General features: G+C 42.3%; 2 protein-coding genes across 5 annotated transcripts in view; both read left to right on the top strand.

Moving 5' to 3' along the window:
* Positions 1-1,855: 1,855 nt before the first annotated feature.
* tbca (tubulin cofactor a) lies at positions 1,856-16,371 on the top strand. The gene is made up of 4 exons (XM_041898605.1): positions 1,856-2,039; positions 10,525-10,651; positions 14,640-14,726; positions 15,978-16,371. Exons 1-4 carry the CDS (start codon positions 1,987-1,989, stop codon positions 16,056-16,058), a joined length of 348 nt encoding a protein of 115 aa, XP_041754539.1. The 5' UTR covers positions 1,856-1,986; the 3' UTR covers positions 16,059-16,371.
* Positions 16,372-21,638: 5,267 nt separating this feature from the next.
* Positions 21,639-27,321, top strand: part of LOC121582642 (homeobox protein orthopedia B-like) — a 6,078-nt gene continuing 395 nt past the window's right edge. The window contains exons 1-3 of one of the 4 annotated variants that reach the window (XM_041898603.2): positions 21,639-21,790; positions 22,366-22,787; positions 26,238-27,321. The exon at positions 26,238-27,321 is cut by the window's right edge and continues 395 nt beyond it. In XM_041898603.2, coding sequence (XP_041754537.1) covers positions 21,754-21,790; positions 22,366-22,787; positions 26,238-26,765 — 987 coding nt within the window. In that variant the 5' untranslated portion in view covers positions 21,639-21,753 and the 3' untranslated portion in view covers positions 26,766-27,321. Of the gene's footprint in view, positions 21,830-22,365; positions 22,788-26,237 lie in introns of all 4 variants that reach the window. The other 3 variants (XM_041898601.2, XM_041898604.2, XM_041898602.2) reach the window with 3 other exon arrangements.

The raw sequence follows: 27,321 nt of genomic DNA, 5'->3' as shown, positions 1-27,321 counted from the left end.
TTTTGATTTTGTCCATCCACACCAGACACTATCAGGACATGCAGGTTGGAATATCAAAACGAACTCTGAACCAAATATATTAATTTTGGGACAGGTCGAAACACATGAAACATTCATGGACATTTAGCTAGCTAGCTTGCTGTTGCTAGCTAATTTGTCCTGGGATATAAACATTGGGTTGTTATTTTACCTGAAATGCACAAGGTCCTTTTTTTCTGGATCTTTGTAGAATCTTGACCCATTCTGAGTCACACAAAATCATGTGTTCTCTACTCCAACAATTAATCCACAGATAAAAGGGGAAACCTAGTTAGTTTCTAGTAATCTCTCCTCCTTCAATCTTCTTCTTATTATTATTCTGTGGATTTTAAATGGCAGTTGCCAACCAACTTTAAGATGCATTACCGCCACCAACTGGTCTGGAGTGTGGACCACAGTTCATATTTCAATCAATTCAATTTAAATTCAATTCAATTCAAAGGGCTTTATTGGCATGGGAAACGTATGTTTACACTGCCAAAGCAATTGAAATAGATAATAAATAAAAGTTAAATAAACAATCAAAAATGAACAGTAAACATCACACTCACAAAAGTTTCAGAGGAATAGAGACATTTGAAATGTCATATTATAGCTATGTACAGTGTTATAATGATGTGCAAATCACCCACATGAGTATATGCTCCTAAAAAGCAATGAGGAGATGGGAGAGGCGGGACTTGCAGCCCATCAAGCTCAAAAATAGAACCAACAAAAGGGGATAAAAGGGGAAACCTAGTTAGTTTCTAGTAATCTCTTCTTCTTCTTCTTCTTCTTCTTCTTCTTCTTCTTCTTCTTCTTCTTCTTCTTCTTCTTCTTCTTCTTCTTCTTCTTCTTCTTCTTCTTCTTCTTCTGTGGACTTAATATGATGGTTGGCAACCAACTTTAAGGTACATTACCACCACCAACTGGACTGGAGTGTGGACCTCAGTTCAGCTTTCAATCACCCAGGGGGGTATATGCTCCTAAAAACCAATGAGTGAGCAGTTCATAAATAAATAAATAAACTAGAAAATCGTGCTGTCTGGTAAGGAATGTGAAATGATTTATACTTTTACTTTTGATACTGAAGTATATTTTAGCAATTACATTTACTTTTGATACAGTCTAAAACCAAATCATTTTAGACTTTTACTCAAGTAGTATTTTATTGGGTGACTTTCACTTTTACTTGAGTCATTTTCTATTAAGATATATTTACTTTTATTCAAGTACAATTGGGTCATTTTTCCACCACTGCCCGCTATGGTGCTTTAGGTGCCAAGGATTTGGACATGTTGCAGCAGTATGTAGAAAAGAGATCCCATGTTGTGAGAAATGTGCAGGAGGGCATAGTCTGAGGGAGTGTACAGTTGGAATAGTGAAAGCACTTTCTTGCATTTATAGCCATGGTGATCAACTGCGCTGATGGAGCGGAAATAACAAAAGATAGATGTGGTAGTTGCAGCAGCAGATACATATATGAGTGTGAAGATTTTAGTGCAGAAGATCTACAGGAAGTTTTGAGAGAAGTGGTTCCATCCTCACAGGCCAACGGCCTGGTTTAGGATCGTTTAGGGCCAAAGTAGTGGGATGGGGTAGTGGGTTTTTGGGGATAGTGTATAGGTGCAGGGTAAGATGGTGCTGCAATTTAAGATTTTTTCGTTCCCCTTTGACCTTTGTTGTTTGTGAACACAATTTGCAACCCTCATTCCGACCTGCGAAAGGCAGCCATACGCAACACAACGTCTAGTCTGCCGGAAAGCCACACAAATAATAATAAGAAGAAAATGTGCGCAAAGACTCTGTCACGTGCTCTCCTCCTCTCCAGCAGCACACAGTGCGCATGACCACTCACAGCAGTCTGCCCAGGATCTCGTGATATTGCTGTACTGTGTTGGATATCAGCAGTTTCACCGTTTTTCGTAAACTAGTCATTTATTGTTTCGTTTGAGAGTATCAGTTAACATGGCAGATCCAAGAATACGACAGATTAAAATCAAGACTGGCGTTGTTAAGCGGTAAGTGCAGTTTTTACTTAATACAATCTTTAAAATATATCAGGCTAACTGGCTAACCTGCTACACCCATGCTATACCCACAAGGCCGCGGATACCTACTTCGGCTCGAGACAGAAGTCAGACTGTGCGTCGAGAGCACTTCGCCAGTATAGATTTAACTATGCACCGGTGCTTTAGGGAGGTGCGTGAATTTTAAGTCAAAATAAGGCAGTAACGACACAATAACCTGTACTTCCTAACATATTTGATTAATCTAAATTGTATGTTGTTGAGTGACATTTTTGCATTTTATAGAACGTGTTAAACCATTTATAACAAGTGCGCTTGTGCTAATGTTAGCAAGTCATCCCTGTTGTGTTGCCTGTAACTGTTAACTGCTAGCATACAAGCTAACATACAACATGCTTTGCATTCACTTGGCAGGTGCGCAATAAGCAGAGGCTATCTGGCCTTTTATACTAGCTAGCTAGCTAGCTAGCTGGATGGATGGATGGATGGATAGTACGGCTACCACTGTTTTCTCTTGTCAGCTCTGCCTTTGGTGCAAGCAATGCACTCATCAGAGCCATATAGATCAGGCTTTGTAGTTAAGTTTTCGTGTGAATGTTGCTATAGGGCTGTTAATGATCAGTGACTGTGCAATTGTAGTCCCCTGTAGCTCAGTTGGTAGAGCATGGCGCTTGCAACGCCAGGGTTGTGGGTTCGTTTCCTACGGGGGGGGGGCAGTATGAAAATGTATGTACTCACTAACTGTAAGTCGCTCTGGATAAGAGCGTCTGCTAAATGACTAAAATTTAAAAAATTTAAACAGGCCTAAATGCAGGCATTTGATGCACTGAAACTAATTTTCTGCAAACTCATTCTCAGCTGAGCCAGCCTCTTTTTGTTGAAAAGGCAATCAGGGTTTTAGCTCAGAGTTGCACAAATAAAATACATTATATACTTTTTTATTAAAAATAAATGCACTGTTGGTTAAGGGCTGTAAGTAAGCATTTCACTAATGTCTGCACCTGTTGTATTCGGCGCATGTGGCCAATAAAATTTGATTTGATTTGTATTGGTCACATACAAACATTTAGCAGATGTTATTGCGGGTGTAGCGAAATGCTTGTGTTCCTAGCTCCAACAATGCAGTAGTATCTAACAATTCACAACAATACACACACATCTAAAAGTAAAAGAATGGAATTAAGAAATATATAAATATTAGGATGAGCAATGTCGGAGTGGCATTGAATAAAATACAGTATATACATATGAAATTAGTAAAGCATTATCTAAACATTTTTAAAGTGACTAGTGTTCCATTATTAAACTGACCAGTGATTCGATGTCTATGTACATAGGGCAGCAGCCTCTAAGGTGCAGGGTTGAGTAACTGGGTGGTAGCCGGCTAGTGATGGCTATTTAACAGTCTCATGGCCTTGAGATAGAAGCTGTTTTTCAGTCTCTTGGTTTCAGCTTTGATGGACCTGTACTGACCTCGCCTTCTGGATAATAGCAGGGTGAACATGCCGTGGCTTGGGTGGTTGATGTCTATGATTATCTTTTTGGCCTTCCTGTGACATCGGATGCTGTAGGTGTCCTGGAGGGCAGGCAGTGTGCCCCTGGTGATGCGTTGGGCAGACCGCACCACCCTCTGGAGAGCCCTGCGGTTGTGGGCGGTGATACAGCCCGACAGGATGCTCTCAATTGTGCATCTGTAAAAGTTTGTGAGGGTCTTAGGGACCAAGCCACATGTCTTCAGCCTCCTGAACCACACTGTCTGTGTGGGTGGACCATTTCAGATTGTCAGTGATGTGTACTCCGAGGAACTTGAAGCTTTTTCACCTTCTCCTCTATGGTCCCGTCGATGTGGATAGGGGCATGCTCCCTCTGCTGTCTCCTGAAGTCCTTCGTTTTGTTGACGTTGAGGGAGAGTTTATTTTCCTGGCACCACTCCGCCAGGGCCCTCACCTCCTCCCTGTAGGCTGTCTCATCATTGTTGGTAATCAGGCCTTCTACTGTTGTGTCGTCTGTAAACATTATGATTGAGTTGGAGGCGTGCGTGGCCACGCAGTCATGGGTGAACAGGGATTACAGAAGGGGGCTGAGCACGTACCCTTGTGGGGCCCCTGTGTTGATGATGATCAGCGTAGTAGAGGTGTTGTTTCCTACCTTCACCAACTGGGGGCGGCCGGTCAGGAAGTCCAGGACCCAGTTGCACAGAGCAGGGTTCATACCCAGGGCCCCGAGCTTAATGATGAGCTTGGAGGGTACTATGGTGTTGAAGGCTGAGCTATAGTCAATGAACAGCATTCTTACATAGGTATTCCTCTTGTCCAGATGGGATAGGGCAGTGCGATGGCAATTGCATCGTCTGTAGATCTATTGGGACTGTATGCAAATTGAAGTGGGTCTAGGGTGTCAGGTAAGGTAGAGGTGATATGAACCTTAACTAGCCTCTCAAAGCACTTCATGATGACAGAAGTGAGTGCTACGGGGCGATAGTCATTTAGTTCAGTTACCTTTGCTTTCTTGGGTACATGAACAATGATGGACATCTTGAAGCAAGTGGGGACAGCAGACTGGGATAGGGAGAGATTGAATATGTCCGTAAACACTCCAGGCAGCTGGTCTGTGCATGCTCTGAGGACGCGGCTAGGGATGCCGTCTGGGCCGGCAGCCTTGTGAGGGTTAACACGCTTAAATGTCTTACTCACGTCGGCCACATAGAACTAGAGCCCACAGTCCTGTGTTATCCTCAAAGCGGGCGAAGAAGGTGTTTAGCTTGTCCGGGAGCAAGATGTCGGTGTCCGCCACGTGACTGGTTTCCCTTTGTAATCCGTGATTGTCTGTAGACCCTGCCACATACTTCTTGTTTCTGAGCCGTTGAATTGCGACTCCACTTTCTCTGTACTAACGTTTTGCATGTTTGATTGCCTTACGGAGGGAATAACTACACTGTTTTTGTATTCTACCATATTCCCAGTCACCTTGCGGTGGTTCGCGCTTTCAGTTTTGCATGAATGCTGCTATCTATCCACGGTTTTTGGTTTGGGTAGGTTTTAATACTCACAGTGGGAACAACATCCCCTATACACTTCCTGATGAACTACGTCACCTTGTCCATGTATACGTTAATGTTATTCTCAGAGGCAACCCGGAACATATCCCAGTCCGCGTAATCAAAACGATCTTGAAGCATGTATTCTGATTGGTCAGACCAGTATTGAATAGACCTTAGCACGGGTACTTCCTGTTTGAGTTTCTGCCTATAGTAAGGGAAGAGCAGGATGGAGTCGTCATCTGATTTGCTGAAGGGAGGGCGGGGGAGGGCCTTGTAGCCATCCCGGAAGGGGGAGTAACAATGGTCGAGAGTTTTTGATGCGCGAGTACTACAGGCAATGTGTTGATAGAACTTTGTTAGCGTTTTCCTCAAATTTGCTTTGTTAAAATCCCCAGCTACAATAAATGCGGCCTCAGGATATGTGGTTTCCAGTTTACACAAAGTCCAGTGTAGTTCCTTGAGGGCCGTCGTGGTATTGGCTCGAGGGGAAATATACACAGCTGTGACTATAACCGATGAGAAGTCTCTTGCGAGGTAATACTGTCTGCGTTTGATTGTGAGGTATTCTAGGTTGGGTGAACAAATGGACTTGACTTCCTGTACGATATCACAATCACACCATGAGTAGTTAATCATGAAACATATACCACCGCCTTTCTTCTTCCCGGAGAGTTCTTGATTCCTGTCTACGCGATGTACTTTGAACCCAGCTGGCGGTATGGACAGGGACAGTATAGAGAGAGAGCCATGATTCCGTGAAACAGAGTATTAGGTCCTGGGTGCAATTATTAGGTCCTGGGTGCAAATTACTGATGTTTTCCCTGACAGGGCATTCAATTCCCACAGTCCAACATCTGACCAAAATCTGTTAGTTTTTTCAGTTGAACACACAAAAGCAGTCAGGATTAGATCTAATTCACTAATCACTGTTATTATACTTTTAATTCCAGTATCCATTTCTTTCTGTTGCAGAAATGTGATATTTTCATTCAGGCTAATCTCCTGAATGCTACTCGGTAGTTTCTATTAATTGAAAGAATTCCATCATAATGCACTGGGTATCATAATGGGTCTATTTGCTAATCCATAAATAGAAAAGTAGGTCTAAGCATGAAGAGGATTTCTCTCTGTCTTGCTTTTCCCCCCCGGTTACCTCTCTCCCTGGCCCTTTGTGTAAATGTGCTATCGATCTTGTTTTGATTAGGGTCACATTACTAACGGGCTCCCTGATGATTGTGGGTAATGGCGGTAGCGGCTTAGAATTCTCCCTCAGAAGGTGATGTCACAGAGAAGGTGTCTGATGCAGTGGGAAAACTGTAGGCCCGCCAGTGTAATGAGAGGTGGTGCTTTATAAAGCAGGTTCCAACACTTCTCCATTCTAGAATGGCTTCTTTTACATTCTAAAACAGCTCCATTCTAGAATGGCTTCCTTTACATTCTAAAACAGCTCCATTCTAGAATGGCTTCCTTTACATTCTAAAATAGCTCCATTCTAGAATGGCTTCCTTTACATTCTAAAACAGCTCCATTCTCATTCCTTCCCCATTCAGAATAGGTTGAATTCATCATCAGCTGTCCTAGAAATTTAATATTTTACTGAGGTATATTAAGTAAGGAGAGATCCATTACCCTTTCAGCACCCATTCAGATCCATTACCCATTCAGTGGCCTCCAGCATGACCTTGATAAGGAAACCTGCAGCCGCTGTTCACAGTCAGGTGGAACAGACTGCCTTTGCTCTCTCTGTACCCTACTATGTCTTCCTGTCTGTCTGTCTCGTCCTCTCTCTCTCCCACCTTCTCTCTCCCATCCTCTCTCGCTCTCTCTCTCATTCCTCATGTGTTATTAAAACCCTAGTAGCAGCTCCCTGTCTGCTCTCTCCCAGTAAGGCCTGTTCCAGTGGCTTTGTGGCGTTGTACATTCCAGTCAGTGCCTCTTCTCTGCCCTAGCGAGGCGGATGCCCTTAATAAAATGACAACAGTAATTTGGCTTTGTCATTCGGGCATAGGGCTAGGCCGGGGCTCAAAAATACAGTGCTGTTGGAGGAGGAGGAGGCCGAATGCGTGTCGGATCTCTAATTCCCTTTTCTTCCTTATTTTCCAGAGAGATGCCTTTTCCATTAAGTCCAGGGTGGCAGGTCTATTTAAAACCAGCCACGACCCCACCCCTCATTCACACACACACACACAGCCAGCCCTCCTAGACCCAGCCTGAGAGAAATAAAACATTAACATCAGGCCTAGATGAGAGAAAGAGGAGGTGGTGGGGGTGGACATTTTTATTAGACTGTCCTTCAGTTTTATTCAAATTATTTCAATCCCCCTTTCCTCTCCTTCCTCTCTTCCCCTCTCCCTCTTTGCTGCCTTCTTTCCTTCTAAATAACCTCAGAGGTGACATCCTTCATTCGGTGTAAAGCCTGAGATAGAGGAACAGAGGAGAGGTGGAGGGCTCCTCTGCTGTTCGTTGTTGCATATGCTGCCCGTTTAAACAGCATCTTGATGGAAACGTATTAAAATGAGCGATAATTGACGTAAAATGTGACAGAGTGCCGTTGGCTTCCTCAGCTAAGCAAGGCGCCACGGTAACACTGAGGAGAGGTTGTTTCTGGGTAATGGGCCTGATTAATGAAGGATCGCTCACGCACACGAACCAACGCACGCAGCTGATTTTATGAAAAATGAATCCCACCTTGTCATCCCGACAAGCAAAGCTGCAGCCGGAAAAATATTATTAGTCGGGAATCATTATCAATAGCAATATTTTCAAACTCCATTATGCCAATCAAGGTCTGAATTGATTTAATAGATTTAGTTCCATTTGGCCCGTAATTGATAAATAATCAACATTTATCAATGTACTCGAGCCCATTTTCACTAACAATCAAGAAAGAGTGGTCCATTTATCAACTGACTTGGTAGAAATTAGAAACTAAATGGATGATCAATTAATCGTAGAAAGGGCCAGTAGTGTATACTCCTGAGTGGCGCAGTGGTCTAAGGCACTGCATCGCAGTGCTAACTGTGCCACTAGAGATCCTGGTTCGAATCCAGGCTCTGTCGCAGCCGGCCGCGACCGGGAGACTCATGGGCGGCGCACAATTGGCCCAGCGTCGTCCAGGGTAGGGGAGGGAATGGCCGGCAGGGATGTAGCTCAGTTGATAGAGCATGGCGTTTGCAACGCCAGGGTTGTGGGTTCAATTCCCACGGGGGGCCAGTATAAAAAAAATATGTATTCACTAACTGTAAGTCGCTCTGGATAAGAGCGTCTGCTAAATGACTAAAATGTAAAAAATGTAGTGTGTGTCCTGCTAGATGTGGCAGTTAAACAGAGACTGTCAGATAAGCGTGGTGATCAGGCAGAGAAGGATGGCATGGCACTGTACTGTAGTAGACCCACAGATAACCAACACACAGACAGCTACACCGTACACATCTGGAAACAATGGGACATATTGGTTAGGTTACTATTATTTTACTTGGTGGTTAGTTTACATTTACATTTTACATTTTAGTCATTTAGCAGACGCTCTTATCCAGAGCGACTTACAGTTAGTTGAACGAGATCTCCTCCTCCTTGACATCATCAACTTTTCAGGGAAGTTAGGAACCAATATACACAAGCAGTTAGGAAAGCAAAGGCTAGCTTTTTCAAACAGAAATTTGCATCCTGTAGCACTAACTCCAAAAAGTTTTGGGACACTGTAAAGTCCATGGAGAATAAGAGCACCTCCTCCCAGCTGCCCACTGCACTGAGGCTAGGAAACACTATCACCACCGATAAATCTACAATAATCGAGAATTTCAACAAGCATTTTGCTACTGCTGGCTATGCTTTCCACCTGGCTACCACTACCCCGGCCACCAGCTCTGCACCCTCCGTTGCAACTTGCCCATGTCGCTCTTGCTGCTGGTGAATCAGATCCACCTCTACGCAGACGACACCATTTTGTATACATCTGGCCCTTCATTGGACACTGTGTTAACAAACCTCCAAACGAGCTTCAATGCCATACAACACTCCTTCCGTAGCCTCCAACTGCTCTTAAACACTAGTAAAACTAAATGCATGCTCTTCAACCGAACGCTGCTTGCACCCGCCCACCCGACTAGAATCACTACTCTCGACGGGTCTGACCTAGAGTATGTGGACAACTACAAATACCTAGGTGTCTGGTTAGACTGTAAACTCTCCTTCCAGACTCACATTAAGCATCTCCAATCCAAAGTGAAATCTAGAATCGGCTTCCTATTTCGCAACAAAGCCTCCTTCACTCATGCTGCCAAACATGCCCTCGTAAAACGGACTATCCTACCGATCCTTGACTTTGGCGATGTCATTTACAAAATAGCCTCCAACACTACTCAGCAAATTGGATGTAGTCTATCACAGTGCCATCCGTTTTGTCACCAAAGCCCCATATACTACCCACCATTGTGACCTGTACGCTCTTGTTGGCTGGTCCTCACTACATATTTGTCGCCAAACCCACTGGCTCCAGGCCATCTATAAATCACTGCTAGGCAAATCTCCGCCTTATCTTAGCTCATTGGTCACCATAGCAACACCCACCCGTAGTATGCGCTCCAGCAGGTATATCTCACTGGTCATCCCCAAAGCCAACACCTCCTTTGGCCGCCATTCCTTCCAGTTTTCTGCTGCCAATGACTGGAACGAACTGCAAAAATCTCTGAAGCTGGAGACTCTTATCTCCCTCACTAACTTTAAGCATCAGTTGTCAGAGCACCTTACCGATCACTGCACCGGTACACAGCCCTTCTGAAATTAGCCCACTCAACTACCTCATCCCCATATTGTTATTTATTTTGCATTTGCGCCCCAGTATCTCTATTTGCACATCATCTCTTGCACATCTATCATTCCAGTGTTAATACTAATTGTAATTATTTTGCACTATGGCCTATTTATTGCCTTACCTCCATAACTTGCTACATTTGCACACACTGTGTATATATATATATTTGACTTTATGTTTTGTTTTACCCCATATGTAACTCTGTGTGGTCCTCTGTAGCTCAGCTGGTAAAGCACGGCGCTTGTAACGCCAAGGTAGTGGGTTCGATCCCCGGGACCACCCATACACAAAAAAAAAAAAAATGTATGCACGCATGACTGTAAGTCGCTTTGGATAAAAGCGTCTGCTAAATGGCATATTATTATTATTTATTATTATTATTGTTTTTATCGCACTGCTTTGCTTTATCTTGGCCAGGTCGCAGTTGTAAATGAGAACTTGTTCTCAACTGGCTTACCTGGTTAAATAAATAACATCTTGGGGCCTGAGATATTTTAGCTTTTGGTGTTTGTGTTTTTCTGTGTGTTTTTAACTAATCTAGTAGGCATAAACTTTGATTTGTTTTTGTGTGTTGTGTTGAATGAAACTATGCTGTGTCTTGTCGTCTGTTATTGTCGCCCCAGGCTGGTGAAGGAGAAGGTAATGTACGTCAAGGAGACCAAGCAACAGGAGGAGAAGATTGAACGACTAAAGGCAGATGCCTGCGACGAAGAGGCCGACTCCGAGGCCAAGCATGTCATCAAGAAACAGGTGGGTGAAAACACAGGAGAACTAAGGATGCGTTTACATTCAGTTGTAAACACATACTTTACATACATAGGCCAACACATACTTGGCATAAATAGGTAGGCCAACACTTACTTTACGTACATAGGCCAACATTAAGTTGCTTTTATAGCTGTATAGTAACGATGTTATAACTATAGTAACAACATTGCATTAAGTTGTTACATAGTAATTTAGTATTGCTTTGTGGTTGCATATTTTAGAGCTATTTTTATTACACGATGTTAAAATGCTGTACAATGTTACTTTGTTACTATACATGTATAAGAGCAACTGCATGGAAAGTGTTACCAAGTGGTTTAAAAGTGACGCGTTATAGCCTAAATCACATTGAATGTTTTTCTTGGTCAAAATGTTATTTGTCACCTTCATTGCTAAATGTGGAAGCATTATAATGTGCTTTATTTAACAAGCCTATTGTCAAATAGAATTATGGTACAGTAGAGAACAGACAATGACAGTAGCCCTACATTCACTTTAATGAGGTCAGCTTAGTATCATTATGAAGAATTAGTGTTGGGGGTCGTTAGCGATTTAGTCATTTGCTGATTTAATGACATTATGTAACTTTGGAGGAGTTTGATAATTACTGACACATGCTGGTAATTTACAGCCGCTAGGAGATCGCTGGCCCATATCCTCCTCATCTCCCTCGCTCTCACTCCTTCTCTCCCTTCATAATATCCCCTGCTTAGATTAGAATACGAGAAGGATGAGATTAGAATGAGAGGGGGATGAGATTAGAATGAGAGGGGGATGAGATTAGAATGAGAGGGGGATGAGATTAGAATGAGAGGGGGATGAGATTAGAATGAGAGGGGGATGAGATTAGAATGAGAGGGGGATGAGATTAGAATGAGAGGGGGATGAGATTAGAATGAGAGGGTGTTGGACGATAAAGACCCACGGTGGCTTGTGTCCTCTGTGTGCCCTACCTCACAACCTTTGTTTTCATCTCAGCTATTCTAGGGATTACACCTTGTGGAGAGGATCATCTGCCATGCTTTCATGCACAATAGGCAGGATGGATGGATGGATGGAGATCAGGATGGATGGAGGGCAGGGTGGAGGGCAGGGTGGGTGGATGGATATCTGGATGGATGGAGGCTGGATGGATGCAGGGCAATGTGGATGGATGGATGAATGAATGGCAGGATGGGTGGATAGGAGGGCAGGGTGGATGGATGGATGGAGGGCAGGGTGGATGGATGAATGAATGGCAGGATGGGTGGATAGGAGGGCAGGGTGGATGGAGGGCAGGGTGGATGGATGAATTAATGGCAGGATGGGTGGATAGGAGGGCAGGGTGGATTAGTGACATCTATTTTTTAATGCTTCTAAGTGTCGTCTTTATCCTGCTGCTGATGGGATCATTCCACTGTTACTGGGAGGGCACCATGACCTCCATGACCGCTACCAACTCACCGTGTATGTGTGTGCATCACTGCCTGTGTCTCTCCACCTCACCTCTGGAGTTGCTTAGCAGTGTGTGAGGTGTCTGACTAACAGTGTTAGCTGAGTCCTCTGTTCTCTTTAGGGTGCCAGTCAGGGGAATTCCCCATTCGCTTTGCCTTTCCAGAGTATCTCAGACCCAGACATCTCAGGCTCTTACTTAGCTTCCCCATAGGCGTAGTAATACCTCTCCATGCATGATCACCGTGCTGCTACCTGCCCTAGGCGAAGTAATACCTCTCCATGCCTGATCTTCATGCCGCTACCTCTCTGCTCGTCTTCTCCACTCACCCAGGTGTGCTGGAGGCAGAGCGAGGCGAGGACCCCTGCTGCTGCCCAACTCCCTGCCTGATCAATAACTATATAACATTTTTCACGCAGGCAGAGAGCTTGTTGTGGGATGTTAACCTTAGCACAGCATATGTGGGATACTAAACCAAGACAAAGCCTACAGTGGCTTGCGAAAGTATTCACCCCCATTGGCATTTTTCCTATTTTGTTGCCTTACAACCTGGAATTAAAATGGATTTTTGGGGGGTTTGTATCATTTGATTTACACAACATGCCTACCACTTTGAAGATGGAAAATATTTTTTGGGGTGAGACAAACAAGAAATAAGACACAAAAAAACTAACTTGAGCGTGCATAACTATTCACCCCCCCAAAGTCAATACTTTGTAGAACCATATTTGCAGCAATTACAGCTGCAAGTCTCTTGGGGTATGTCTCTATAAGCTTGGCACATCTAGCCACTGAGATTTTTGCCCATTCTTCAAGGCAAAACTGTTCCAGCTCCTTCAAGTTGGATTGGTTCCGCTTGTGTACAGCAATCCTTAAGTCATACCACAGATTCTCAATTGGATTGAGATCTGGGCTTTGACTAGGCCATTCCAAGACATTTAAATGTTTCCCCTTAAACCACTCAAGTGTTGCTTTAGCAGTATGCTTAGGGTCATTGTCCTGCTGGAAGGTGAACCTCTGTCCCAGTCTCAAATCTCTGGAAGACTGAAAAAGGTTTCCCTCAAGAATTTCCCTGTATTTAGCGCCATCCATTATTCCTTCAATTCTGACCAGTTTCCGAGTCCCTGGAAAAACATCCCCACAGCATGATGCTGCCACTACCATGCTTCAGGGATGGTGTTCTTGGGGTGATGAGAGGTGTTGGGTTTGCGCCAGACATAGTGTTTTCCTTGATGGCCAAAAAGCTCAATTTTAGTCTCATCTGATCAGAGTACCTTCTTCCATATGTTTGGGGAGTCTCCCACATGCCTTTTGGCGAACACCAAACGTGTTTGCTTATTTTTTTCTTTAAGCAATGGCTTTTTTCTGGCCACCCTTCCGTAAAGCCCAGCTCTGTGGAGTGTACGGCTTAAAGTGGTCCTATGGACAGATACTTCAGGGTTATCTTTGGTCTCTTTGTTGCCTCTCTGATTTAATGCCCTCCTTGCCTGTTCTGTGAGTTTTGGTGGGCGGCCCTCTCTTGGCAGGTTTGTTGTGGTGCCATATTTAATGGTGCTCCGTGGGATGTTCAAAGTTTCTGATATTTTTTTATAACCCAACCCTGATCTGTACTTCTCCACAACATTGTCCCTGACCTGTTTGGAGAGCTCCTTAGTCTTCATGGTGCCACTTGCTTGGTGGTGCCACTTGCTTAGGGGTGTTGCAGACTCTGGGGCCTTTCAGAACAGGTGTGTATATACTGAGATCATGTGACAGATCATGTGACACTAAGATTGCACACAGGTGGACTTTATTTAACTAATTATGTGACTTCTGAAGGTAATTGGTTGCACCAGATCTTATTTAGGGGCTTCATAGCAAAGGGGGTGAATACATATGCACGCACAACTTTTCCGTTATTTATTTTGTAGAATTTTGAAGCAAGTTATTTTTTTCACTTCACCAATTTGGACTATTTTTTTACATGAAATCCAAATAAAAATCAACTTAAATGACAGGTTGTAATGCAACAAAATAGGAAAAACGCAAAGGGGGATGAATACTTTTGCAAGGCACTGTATTTCTAGGAACCACACAGTGGTGCTACTGAAGCTGTAACACTTTGTTTTTCAACCTTTAATACATTACGATCTAAATCCGTGTTTTTCAACCTTTAATACATTACGATCTAAATCCGTGTTTTTCAACCTTTAATACATTACGATCTAAATCCGTGTTTTTCAACCTTTAATACATTACGATCTAAATCCGTGTTTTTCAACCTTTAATACATTACGATCTAAATCCGTGTTTTTCAACCTTTAATACATTACGATCTAAATCCGTGTTTTTCAACCTTTAATACATTACGATCTAAATCCGTGTTTTTCAACCTTTTTTATAAACTTTTTTTTTTTTTTGCTTGGAGGACCCCTTGAACAAAAACTAACACAACTGATATGTTTATAAATGGTGTAGATGATGATGGTAATGATGAAGATAGTAATGATGAAGATGGTGGTGTTAATTAATAATCTGTGTTTTCTCTGTGTCTTTCAGTTGGAGGTTCTACAGGAGTCCAAGATGATGATTCCAGACTGTCACAGGCGTTTGACCATAGCACACGCAGACCTGTCCCAGATACTAGTAAGCACTGCGCTGTTTTTTAAAAATCATGTTTATTTTACCGGTGGCCAGTATACTCTGTTAGGAAGGAAGAAACGTTGAGAGGAAGCAGACAATCCTCCTTTGTCGTTGTTGCTACAGGTTTATCCATGATGTTAGTATTTTTGACTTCCATGTCGGTGTGTGTGACTGTCTATAGTGACACATTGATCATGCAGGTGTGTGTGACTGTCTATAGTGACACGCTGATCATGCAGGTGTGTGTGACTGTCTATAGTGACACGCTGATCATGCAGGTGTGTGTGACTGTCTATAGTGACACGCTGATCATGCAGGTGTGTGTGACTGTCTATAGTGACACGCTGATCATGCAGGTGTGTGTGTGTGACTGTCTATAGTGACACGCTGATCATGCAGGTGTGTGTGACTGTCTATAGTGACACGCTGATCATGCAGGTGTGTGTGACTGTCTATAGTGACACGCTGATCATGCAGGTGTGTGTGACTGTCTATAGTGACACGCTGATCATGCAGGTGTGTGTGACTGTCTATAGTGACACGCTGATCATGCAGGTGTGTGTGACTGTCTATAGTGACACGCTGATCATGCAGGTGTGTGTGTGACAGATCTAAGAAGCCAGAGAAAGGAACACACCCCCCCACCTCCACACACATGCATGTCTCAGGGTCCTCACAATTAGCAGAGAGCAGGAGTCAGGCAGCCGTGGCCTCACTGAGGGACACGTGCAGAAGGGAGAGGAGGAGAGAGGAAATCACAGATGACTCCTCTGAGGGGAGGGGGGTGACAGGGTCCCTCTCCACCTCCTACCAAAGCCCACTCTCACCCCTTCCCTTCCTACACACACACACACACACACACACACACTCATTACAGTTCATTAGCAGTTCTGTCACTGCGGTGGCCACCATAGGAACCCAGCAGCACTCGATTAGCACAGATGTGACCCACACACACACACTCTCACATACACTTTTTTTTTACTGACTAGAACCGTTCCACTGTGAAATCAATATGTGGATTGTTAATGTAAATGTTAATTTTATTAAAAATGGGCTAGGAAAAGGGCTTTTGTATGATAATTTGGTGAATAGCCATGTGAATTGACTGTGGATTTTTTTAATGGCTAGGTTAACTGGGTTGATTGTAGATGATAAGTTAGATTTGGTGTAATGCTATTTGATGGGTTGGTCATTTTAAAGGTGTGTGTGATAGGGTTAGTATTGATATCCTGTATGTGCTTGTGTTTGCAGGAAACAGAAGAGGACTTGGCTGAAGCAGAGGAGTACAAAGAGGCCAGGATTGTATTGGATTCAGTGAAGCTTGAAGGATGATGTTCTCACTCTGTAATGCACTACTTAAATGTCCATTCCATTCATCTGCGCTTGTTTGGAAACGCAGACAAACAAAATAGTTCAGTGTCTTTTTCTCTTTCTCTCCCTCTTTTTTATTATTTTTTTTCTACATTTGAAAACAACGTACAGTCTGATCTCGACATCCTTCTCCAGAGTGTACAATCTCACACAAGCAGCAAATAAAAACGTGTTTATTTTCTTACCATGGGGGTTTGCTTGGTTTCTTCAACTAAACAGCTGAAAATGAAGCCTGATTGTATTGTTTAACTCATATTAAAGCTATACAATAGTACTGTTGCGTCTTGCATCAATTGATTTAGAAAAAGTGTTCCTCCAATTGTCTTGAATGGAGATAGATTCTTCTTGATGATGACTGATACATTTTAATCATTTAGCAGATGCTCTTATCCAGAGTGACTTACAGTTAGTGAGTGCATACATTTTTCATACTTGCCCCCAGTGGGAATCGAACCCACAACCCTGCCGTTGCAAGCGCCATGCTCTACCAACTGAGCTACATGGGATACAATATTTAGCCTAGTATAATGTTTATTTGTTCATAAGAATCAAGATGAGAACAACAGTCAATATAAGTGATGGACCTAAGAACATCCTAATGAGAGACAGGAGCTAGCTACACCATATCATATTGCATCCAACTGTATATCATCATATAACATCTGTCCTATTGTATGTGTCATGGGATTGGATAGAGCGAAATTGGCATGATGCCTGTTTGTGGAGGTAAGAATCAGGACACCGACCTCCGCTGGTCAACGAAGTCCATGCAGCCTAGTGATACCATCAGCACTGTCATTGCTAACCAGACATAGCCTACAGTGGATCTGACCGGCTGTCTGCGAAAAGACCAGTATGCCTAGTTGTTGGGCATCAAGTTACACTGTGGCTTGTCCAGAAATTCACATTGCTTATTTGGTCCACAAATGTAGACATTTAAAAAGCTATAATTCAGGATTTTATTTGGGTTAACATAATAGTTTTTATGTTCCACTGTGGAATTGGCCAAATAGCCCGCCCACCGATAGGCCAACCAAATAGAGGAAACACATTCATTTCATACATAGGCTATTTAAGGTTAATTTAATTCCATTAGTTTAATTTGTTTGTTTTTTAATTTAAGTCTTTATATAACCCTAAACTGCTTGAAGATGTTTGATGTAGCCCAATACATTTTTTCAAGCCGACAAACATTTATTAGGTTGTCAAGCCTGTTAATATTCTTGGATATGAATAATATAATTTTATTCTAAATGTTAAAACTCATGGCCTATTTTTTCTCTAAGTAAGTTCACCCTCTTTCAAGGATAAGGCACCCAAGACACCTAAATGCCAGTCTAATAATACAAGACAAAAAACATGACTGGGCAGACAAATTAAGGTTACATTTGGCTTATTTTACAGATTTCGATCATTATCGGGATCACCCCGAAGTCTTATTAATGCGCTAATGAGGCGCGCGTCTCTCCGTGACATCCAGCCGCTCCATCTCGTTAAGGAAATCGCTCTTCAATGCTGATTATTTTATTTGGAACCATAATTATATTTATTTCGGATATATCACGGTCTAATCGAGTCCGCGCAAAGGGCAGCGGCGCTAATTGAAGCATGAGATGCGGTGGCGGTCCGCGGGCGCTACCTGGATTTGTGACCAAATGTCGCGGCAAAGCGATGCACGTGATGGATGTGGCCCTGGCAAGCACAGCGCCTCTCTCTTTTCTCGCTCCTCTTTCCTCCCCAGAACTCAAAGACAACAATGTATTACTTCTAATCCCCCGACTGTCACCAAATCACCTGCACGAAACAAGAATCTAATTTGTTAAACTGGCATTTCTGCAGATGGAAGATCGATTTAGAATTCTCTAATTGAGTGAATACAGACGCCCGATGAATTAGATTCACCCTGGATGAAGAGGAGGAGAGGAGAGGAGGAGAAGAAAAAGAAGGAAAAAGAGTCAACAAAAACCATCCTCGGTGTTATCGCTCTGCAAGGTGACCCGAGACGAGAATGCACGCGGGAGAGTGAAGGGCATGGGCGGTGGTGACGGGCAAAAGGCAACACACGGTGTCTCTAGCATGAAACTACCCGTGCGCGAGCGAATGCCCAAGGCCCCCGGTGGAAAGAGAGAGGTGCACTGGAAATCTCCAGTTCCAATAGGCCTACTGCGTATAGAATTACTTTTGTTTTTCTTGTGGTTTTATTAAAAGTCACTCCTCATCTCCAGAGCGCGTGAAAATGTCTACTTTCCACTCAGATGCGCTGCATTAACTTGCAGGGGGCGAATTGGTTTGTTTGTCTATTTGTATTTCTATGCTGGATAAGATTGATGTGGGCTTTATTATGGGAATCTCAGCCAGGGAGAGAAGCCACTGCTTTGCTCCTTGTTGTTTACCCTAATTACAGCCTATTGAATTCAGCGAAATGAGGACCTTTATCTGACACACACATACACACGCTGTGTTAAATTATGGGTTACAATTTCGTTAGAGAAATACATAGTAAAGGTGTTTACATAGCCTAACACCGAGATTCCTTCGAATAAAAGTAAATAAAGTAATAACAACATTAATAAAGACAATCATAATAATAATGTTTCACTTTGGCACCATATTGAATTGCCTTATAGACAGTTGGCACAAAAATAAATGTATTGTCGGCCTATTGGCTTTCGAGTCTATTATTTAAATATTTTGCAGCATAGGTTGCTGTTTATTTGCTACATTTGTTCGTGATGAACTCGTGATTTTATTTTATAACATTTACTCAAAGGCTAATAATAAACAATAGCATAGGCCTATTTGAGACATACCATTTTAAAAACAATTTCTGATGCTTTTGACTGATTGTATTAGGCCTATTATTATTATTATTATTATTATAGAAAGGGGATATGCCTATGGTTACACAGTGTAGTCCTACTTGCAACATTCCACCGGAGTAAACCTATACTGAAAATATACCTTTTGTTACACCAGGAAACGGTTACATTTCTTCCCACAAATGAATTTGATTTAAAAAATTGTTTTACACCATGTTTCGCCAATAAACCTTAAAATCCCTGTGCTTAGTTCTGGGGCAGGTATTGCCGTACAGAGATTCAATATATAAATGTAGGTATTGTATGAGGTAAACTAGGTGAATAAATTGCATTAGAGGGAGCCAATGAGTTTTCAGCCTAGTTGTTGTTTTTCTCCTCTGTCTCTGGGCAACAATCTGAAACCTATTTATAAGGGGAAAATCACTTCATCCGCCTAAAGAAGTCCATCGTTTGCCCTTTACAGCAGTGTAGAAAGATCAGACAAGGTGCATCAAAGAGCGTGGAATTTAATATATGGTAACTTTCTGCACAAAGCATTTTCATAAAGGCTATGTGTATTTTTGTACATGATATATCCTTAAAAGTGCAGTTTTATTCCCATGCCTTGGAGCACCATGCCAATGCACCTGCCTCTTGGCGTTTTCCCGGGTTAAATGTGAGCTGGCTCGCGGAGAGGAGTCATTCACTTTTGTTGTACAGCCATAAAGCCGTGAGCTATTGAAAACTCGTAAAATGAAGCACGCAATCAATCACACCGCGCAATGGTGCTGTTCTGACTGAGCAGCGAAGACCAAACAAAGTAATGATTTTAAATGATCGTTATTGTTTCAGCGCACAGCCCAAGACAGCCTAAACTGACACATATAAACTGGTAACATATTGTATAATATTATAACGATAATATGTTTAAATCTCGGTGATGCTGAATATAGCAAATAAAATATGTCTGTTCCTCAAATAAAAAGTGGGAAAGAACAACACGAACCCGGACATCTTGAATTACGCACACATTCTCTGCTCCGGCGCTTTAATCCACGTTCTGTGACATTTGGGATTTGAAAACGCAGAGGAACAGACACTTTTTTCCAAATCGAATCCACTCTTCTCCCTTTTTTCATTTTCAGTACGCGCGGTATAATAAGCTACCCTGTGGTTGCGTGGCGCGTGAGCGATTGCTGGTGACCCCGTTGTGTCCGAGATTCTCTCGCGCTCCCTGGTCGGTCGTCCCACCAGATTGCCACTAGATAAAAGACGAGCCGAGCTAATTCAACTCGAGATGGGCTGGGAAAGGACCTCAAAGTGCCCCAAGTTTACGCTAGGACGCATCCTTTGTGTTACTTCCAAAAAGGCACCATTCACTCCACAACAAATGAACTAGCTTTCACAAAACGTTCCAACAGCTGTAGGGAGCCTGTTGGATTCTTTTGTGTCCCTTATATATTTTGGGAACTTGGTGTGTGACAAGAACCTAGTGTGCTAATTGGTATAATGGCGGTACATTTATAGACTACATTAGATACCTGTTTATAGCCTACCTGCTTTGTCTGACTGAAATGAGTAGGCTTAATTTGGGCAGATTGGATGAAAAATCAATACCATGAAAAGCAATTGGCCAACAGCAAAGTGTTTAAAGCATGATTGTGTCTGTTCTAGTGCGACAGTTTGCAATCCACGCCTTCTGGGAGATCCGCTGTCTCTATGAAAGGAAAACATCCTCAGATCATGTTCAGCCACAACTCAGTTTCCACTTTCCGCCGAATTATGCACTTAATTCGTTCACATATCATGTACAATAAGTCCCTCACTGCATGACAGTCGAGCCTAAACAGTAGTAAATCAACTCTAATTTATACTGATTTTACTCTAATAATTGTAATAAAAATAGTATAGATTTGGCACGAATTTCATAAAAGCTTAATGGTGTTGAAAATTACTCTGGTTAGAAATATATCGCTAATCTAAACTGTTGTTGGCTGAATGGGGAGTAAGAGGCATTAGCAGAGGTCGAATTCGTCTCCAAAAGCCAGGACTGACTAGGACATGTTGGATAAAAGAGGTCGAAAATGTCTGGGGAAACTAAGAATATCCACGGCCATTCACAGTTTAAAAATGACAAAGGACCTTGCTATTAAAACACAAATCATTAAGCCACATCAACAGACACATGACATAAACGTAACCTTGACTTGGTTATAAGATGTGGTGTAAAATGCACACTAAGAGCTTTCATACTCGGACTTTGTATGCTTAACCTAATTCGAGGCAGTTATTTGTGTAGGAAATATGTTGTGTCATTCACACGCCAGAAACGAGTCTAATATGTTTATGTACCACAGAGGCTGTTAACTTGGGTAAATCGGTCGTTGTTCAAACCTGGGGCTCATCCATTATAGAGAGAGGCAGCAACAGCACGCACAATTAAACAAATACTGCGCTGATCCAGTTTATCAAATGGGTCGAAGCTTTCACAGATATTAAATCAGGTGATTTTATTTGATATCATTTGGAGTTGAAATCAAAGCCAATTACAGAAATGAGGAGAAATGAACTTGTGAATTTGGCTGGATTGGAGAATTTGAGTGGCTGGCTGCTCTGGGGTCTCGAGGTGGCTGACATATCTCGAGCTTCAAATCTGATTGGCTCTCCTTTAAAGAAGCTCATGGGTTCATTGGGTTGTTAGGCGCCTCCCCGTTTCTCTAAAGGACATTATAATGCAAGGAACCTCCTTTTTTAACCACAAACAGAATTTGCTTTTATTTAGGCTATATATATATTTTAAACAGGTTAAAGTCATAGAGATTTTTTTGAAATAGCATTTCGCACTGGAGCGGTGCGCAATGCTTTCGCACGCCGACCTCCTGGATGCTCGCCTCGGTGAGTTATCGTCGCCAAACTCCGGTCTTCAACTCTACTGTAAGCTGGAGGCACTTCTAATCTAAATCAAACAGAGAAAATTGACAATTTGTTTCTTATTGTATCTTAATGTCATTTAAGTGAGCTAATTCATTGGAAAAGTAATTATTATTATATTACTGCGTAATTTGATTTAACCGTTTTCTAAATTATTGATGTGATCAAATGGAATTAAGGAGTAGCCTAGATTAAACGTTGTAGCCTATGATAGTTATGTGCTTGTTTAAAGGACATTTAGTGTCTGGTTTTGTCCATAATCTAATGTCCACTTCGATGGTTTCACCATGTTTTTAGAGAGCATTTTGTAAAATAACAAAATGTTCAACCAATTCTCTGCATGCATGACAAACTATTCTTCCCTTGCCAGACTTCGTTAGCTTCATAAAAGTGTCACTTTCGATACACTAACTAAACAATGTATTTAAAAAATATATCGTACTAATTTACATTTTTTCTATAACACAGGGTATTGCATTAGCCTATACAAAATAGATGTAACATTGCCTTTAAATTCTGACCGGGTGTTGTCTATCCAGGGATGAAGGATGCCGCGGCAGAGCTTCTGGGTCACAGGGAGGCTCTGAAGTGCAGGCTAGGCGGTGGAGTGGGACCTGACCCCGGCCACTCCGGCGAGCTAGCCCCGGGGCCAGACACCGTGGAGGGGACCACCATGCTCCCTGGAGACGATATCAACAATGGGGGATCCAACCCTTCCGGCGTGCAGGCCAACAGTAAAGAGCAACAGGACAAGCAGCAGCAGAATAACTCCAGCCAGTCCGGAGGAAGTCAGAGTCAGAAACAGAAGCGACACCGGACCCGGTTCACCCCGGCACAACTTAACGAACTGGAGCGCAGCTTCGCCAAAACGCACTACCCAGATATCTTCATGAGGGAGGAACTGGCCCTACGGATCGGCCTAACGGAATCTCGCGTTCAGGTAACGGAATCTCGCGTGCAGGTTTGTTTGTGATATGGATTGGGAAATGTATGTCTCATAGCAAATGATTTTGAAGCAAGTAGCCTATAATAACACTGTAAGAGTAGTGTACTAATACTGCGGGAAATTATGTGATGAAATGTGTATGTAATTTGCCCTCTTAACCCAACAAAATAATGTAAATATTAACCGTCAGTGGGTATTATTATTTCACTTCACGTACACAATAACAATATTTCCTCAAGTAACTAGGCACCACGGCTAATTGCAAAGTAAACCTTCATTACAGTCTAAATTACCACTCTGTGAAAATATCCAACTCACAGCTGTTCTCACAGAAGTTCCAATATAATATAGGCTAAGTAGCTTGCATCTAAAGAAGATGAAGTGTTGACTATTGAAGGAATTACAATTTCTTGATTCTGGGTAAAAAATTTGGCCACTAGAAATGTATAATAACCGAAACTATTTGCCACTAATAGGCTATTCCCTTGGAGCTAAAACGAAGTTTAATCTTATAGCGATATACTATAGGAGTATAGCCTATAGGCCACGCTTTGTGTTCCTCGAGGCAACCGTCTTTTATTTCCTTGTGTCAAAAATAATAATAGCTTACACCTAAACCTCGATTGTATTTTGTGAGGGCCTTGTTTTTGTTGTTAAACGTATCAGGAAATACAAAATGTAGGCTAGACTAACCTAAATCCCTGACAAAAACTGCACTGGGCGCGCGAGCTGTCCATGGTTCTGAAAATAACGCTCAAGAGCCCGGATAATAACGTTCTACAGCGATTTGCTTGAAACCAGATGCAAGAAACGTGTCCCAAAATGATGTTATTCAAGACAGAGCTGACAAAACCAGGATGTTATGAGATAAAATTGTCCAGAAACGAACGGACGCAACTAATAAAAATAAAAATAGAGATTAAAACAGCTTTTACCTTGTTGCGTCGTTGCTATTGTTATCAACGTTCTACAGATGCCGCAGAATATTGATGTCTGACTGATGGTTAGGCCTAATGCTGTCTTTCTGAGCAGGGGCTAGTGGCTGTTTCGTCAAATTTACGCTATAGTGGCCTGGAAATAAGATGACATTGCTAACGTAGACAAATAATTAGTAGAAAACAACTTTGCCATCATTATAATGTCGTTAAATTTACTTTGCTAGCTCATGGCAACATTGTCATCTCTCTAAAGTTCGTCAGAAATATCTAGCAATGCTAACGTTAGCTAGCTAAAATTTATTTGCTCTCCCATTAACATTAGCTAGCTAGCGTTATACTGCATCTAAAGTCAATCTGGAGACATCACAATGATGACTTGTCCTACTAATCCTTTAAAAATGTAATCGTGTTTCCCAGCCACAGTTATGCACTTTAGACGAAATCTTCATCAGCACCCATTGAGACTGCATTGAGTAGAACGCTCAGCTGGGCATCAGCCTTAAAACTAATGTTCAAAACAAGATTGGGACGAAACGTGCAACCCATGCCTACAAAGTTGCATTAATAAATCGACTTGGATAGTTAGTATAATTTAAATTCCATGAGTGTAAGTCTACATAATATCTGACAATTACAGATTGTACGTGGAAATATTAAGGACATCTTAATGTAGACCTAGGAAGCCGATATAATTCATGAAAATAAAAATTGCCTAAATATGAGTGTATTTATTCCTACTCACTGTATAAAAAGCAACATTACATTTTTCATGCATACATTTGACTGAATTATTATGCACGGTAAGCTACACAAATGATAATGTACATATGCAATGAGCCACACATAAAACTCTCAATGGGCCAGATGAAATGATACAAGACGTAGGCTATTTTATTAGGCAATGACTTTGGTCCTTAAAATCTAATAACGTTTTGTTAAGTTTTCCTATTGGAGTGGGCCTATATTCGTGCGTTCTCATGCGTAATGAACATGGAATGATGATTTTAGCTTTATTATACCCTCACAATTAAACTATTTTTTACAACATAATTACTTCTATATCGATATTAGGTGATAGCTGGGCCTATTTCAAACAACATGACCAATGGTAGGCCCTAATGGTTTATTTTGTTCCCTTTACATTCCATATGGCTCAGTTGTCAAAATAGCTCACGAGATTAATTCAGTAATAGCTCGACATTGCAGTTGGTTTGGGTCGTTCTCTGATGCATCGTCGTTCATTACCACGTAGACCTTCTCACGATGATAGTGCAATGAAACCAAATCCATTATTATTAACCAATTTCTGAATTATTTATTGCGATGAGGGTTTATTAACCAGCAATGAAAAATTCAGAGGAGTCGTTCACATGTGAAACAGTAACTGCGGTAATCATTATTATTCACCGATGAATTTGGTTTCAATATATAATTTACATAAAATAAGAATTAGCGAAATGACGAGCCCTTTATAAAGCCTATAGCCAATGATAACAATAATATGAAGCCAGTGGGTAAGAATAGCCTACATCTGGGATGTTTCGAATGAGAAGGCGCATGCAGCTTGTGCTGTTCTCTTGTGAAATGGGCCTGTCAGAGTTTCAAGTCTTAATGGCGGAAGCGCTGAACGTGTACTCTGTCTTTTAAACAGAATGAGAAATTGCATTTTCTTTCCTTTGAAGTGTAATGCATTTGAGGCCTGATTTCATGGCTGGCTGCTCTGGGGGATAGACTGAGATTGGGCCTCTTAATACTACGGCCCAGTTTTTCAACCAAATCTTCACATTAATCATCGGCGTTAACCGGGTTAGGCCTACTATGAGATCTATATAGAAAGTCTCTCAAGGACCCGCAGAATAAACACTGGTTGTACCATTTACAACTGAGGCATGGGTCACGTTAACGCCTTTATTTCTGAAATACTAATATTATTGCTGTTTTGTGTAGGCTAATAGTCAGTGTTTATATCCATGTTATGCAGCAAATTATATAAGCTAAGTTTGATAGTACGAAAAAGTTCGAAAAAGGTACTGTAAGTCGCTCTGTAAAAGAACGTCTGCTAAATGACTAAAATGTTAATTATAGACTATTTTATAATATTCTATATAATAAACTGGTTTCGGCTAGCCTATTTAAAATTCATACCAAAATAATGGGCTATAGGCCTCATAACAGTTACAATCACATATTTCCAGCTGACTGGACCACCTCCTCATTTTTATTTTATGATATCCATGGACTAATGCAAGCATGCCACAGACCATTTACGGACATGGATTTGGTGTTATGTCATGGAAGCTATCAAATCCTTCGTTATTGCATGTCATTTCATCCGTTATATCATATCTAGTGTTATTCAGGGAATCCGCTGATATAAAGAAGATTTGTAATGGAGATATCTGTGTTATGGGCGTAAAAGTGAGCGTATTCAGAAATGTACAGTAGCCTACTCATTGTGTCTCACATTGATGACACTGTAGCCAGATTCTAACCCATCTCTCTCCCTCTCCCTCTCTCTCTTCTCCAGGTTTGGTTCCAGAACCGACGCGCCAAGTGGAAGAAGCGCAAGAAGACCACCAACGTTTTCCGCGCTCCGGGAACGCTGCTGCCCACCCACCACGGCCTGCACAGCCAGTTCAACTCTGCTGCGGCCGCCGCCGCGGCCATGGGCGATAGCCTGTGCTCCTTCCACGCCAACGACACCCGCTGGGCCACGGCAGGGATGCCAGGCGTCTCTCAGCTACAGCTCCCTCCAGCCCTGGGTCGCCAGCACCAGCATGCCATGGCGCAGTCCTTGTCCCAGTGCAGCCTGTCCGGCCCGCCGCCCAACTCCATGGGGCTATCCAACATGTCGTCGAACGGATCCGGGCTCCAGTCTCACCTCTACCAGAACCCGTTCCCCGGGATGGTCCCGGCCTCCCTGTCCGGTCCCACCAACGTGACGAGCTCTCCCCAGCTGTGTAGCTCCCCGGAAAATGACGTCTGGAGAGGGACGAGCATCGCCTCCCTGCGGCGAAAAGCGCTGGAGCACACAGTATCCATGAGTTTTACTTAGTAGTAGGCTATCCACCACCAAGCCAAGGGTCACGTTTAACGCGTTTTCTTTTTACTTCGTCATCTATCATTTTTTGTTTTGTTGTTGAACACATCCAGCCCAATACAGCTGGACAGGATGAGAATGTCTCCCAGCAAAATAAGCAAGGCAACAGCAAAACAACAGCCACAGTTTTGTTGGCACACTAATACTGAAACCAAACGATTTGAAGGTGGTTAAATGAGTAAATGTTTAGCTTATTAATGATGTGCATGTATTGATTTATAACTTTTATAACTTGATTTATTTTACATGTAGGCTATTTATTTATTTATTTGTTTATCCTTTTATTTATTAAAAAAATATATATTTACCACCTCGTTTTCATTTCCTTCGTCTATAACAAAATAGTACAGATATTTGCTACTGGAGTTTCTAGCAGTTTCAACCCGCCGATGGTCGAGGGTTTAAAAACTCTCAAAAAAGAAGAAAACTAGTTTTTAATGTTACCTGCTGCACAGCATGCGACCGTGATGGGCCACGGGCTTGCGCCGTGCACGTGCTGATATCACACACC

This window comes from Coregonus clupeaformis, chromosome 15, assembly GCF_020615455.1.
Source record: "Coregonus clupeaformis isolate EN_2021a chromosome 15, ASM2061545v1, whole genome shotgun sequence".
Classification (NCBI taxonomy): domain Eukaryota; kingdom Metazoa; phylum Chordata; class Actinopteri; order Salmoniformes; family Salmonidae; genus Coregonus; species Coregonus clupeaformis.
Note: the sequence above shows the minus strand (reverse complement) of the source record. Positions and strands in the feature narration are given on the sequence as shown.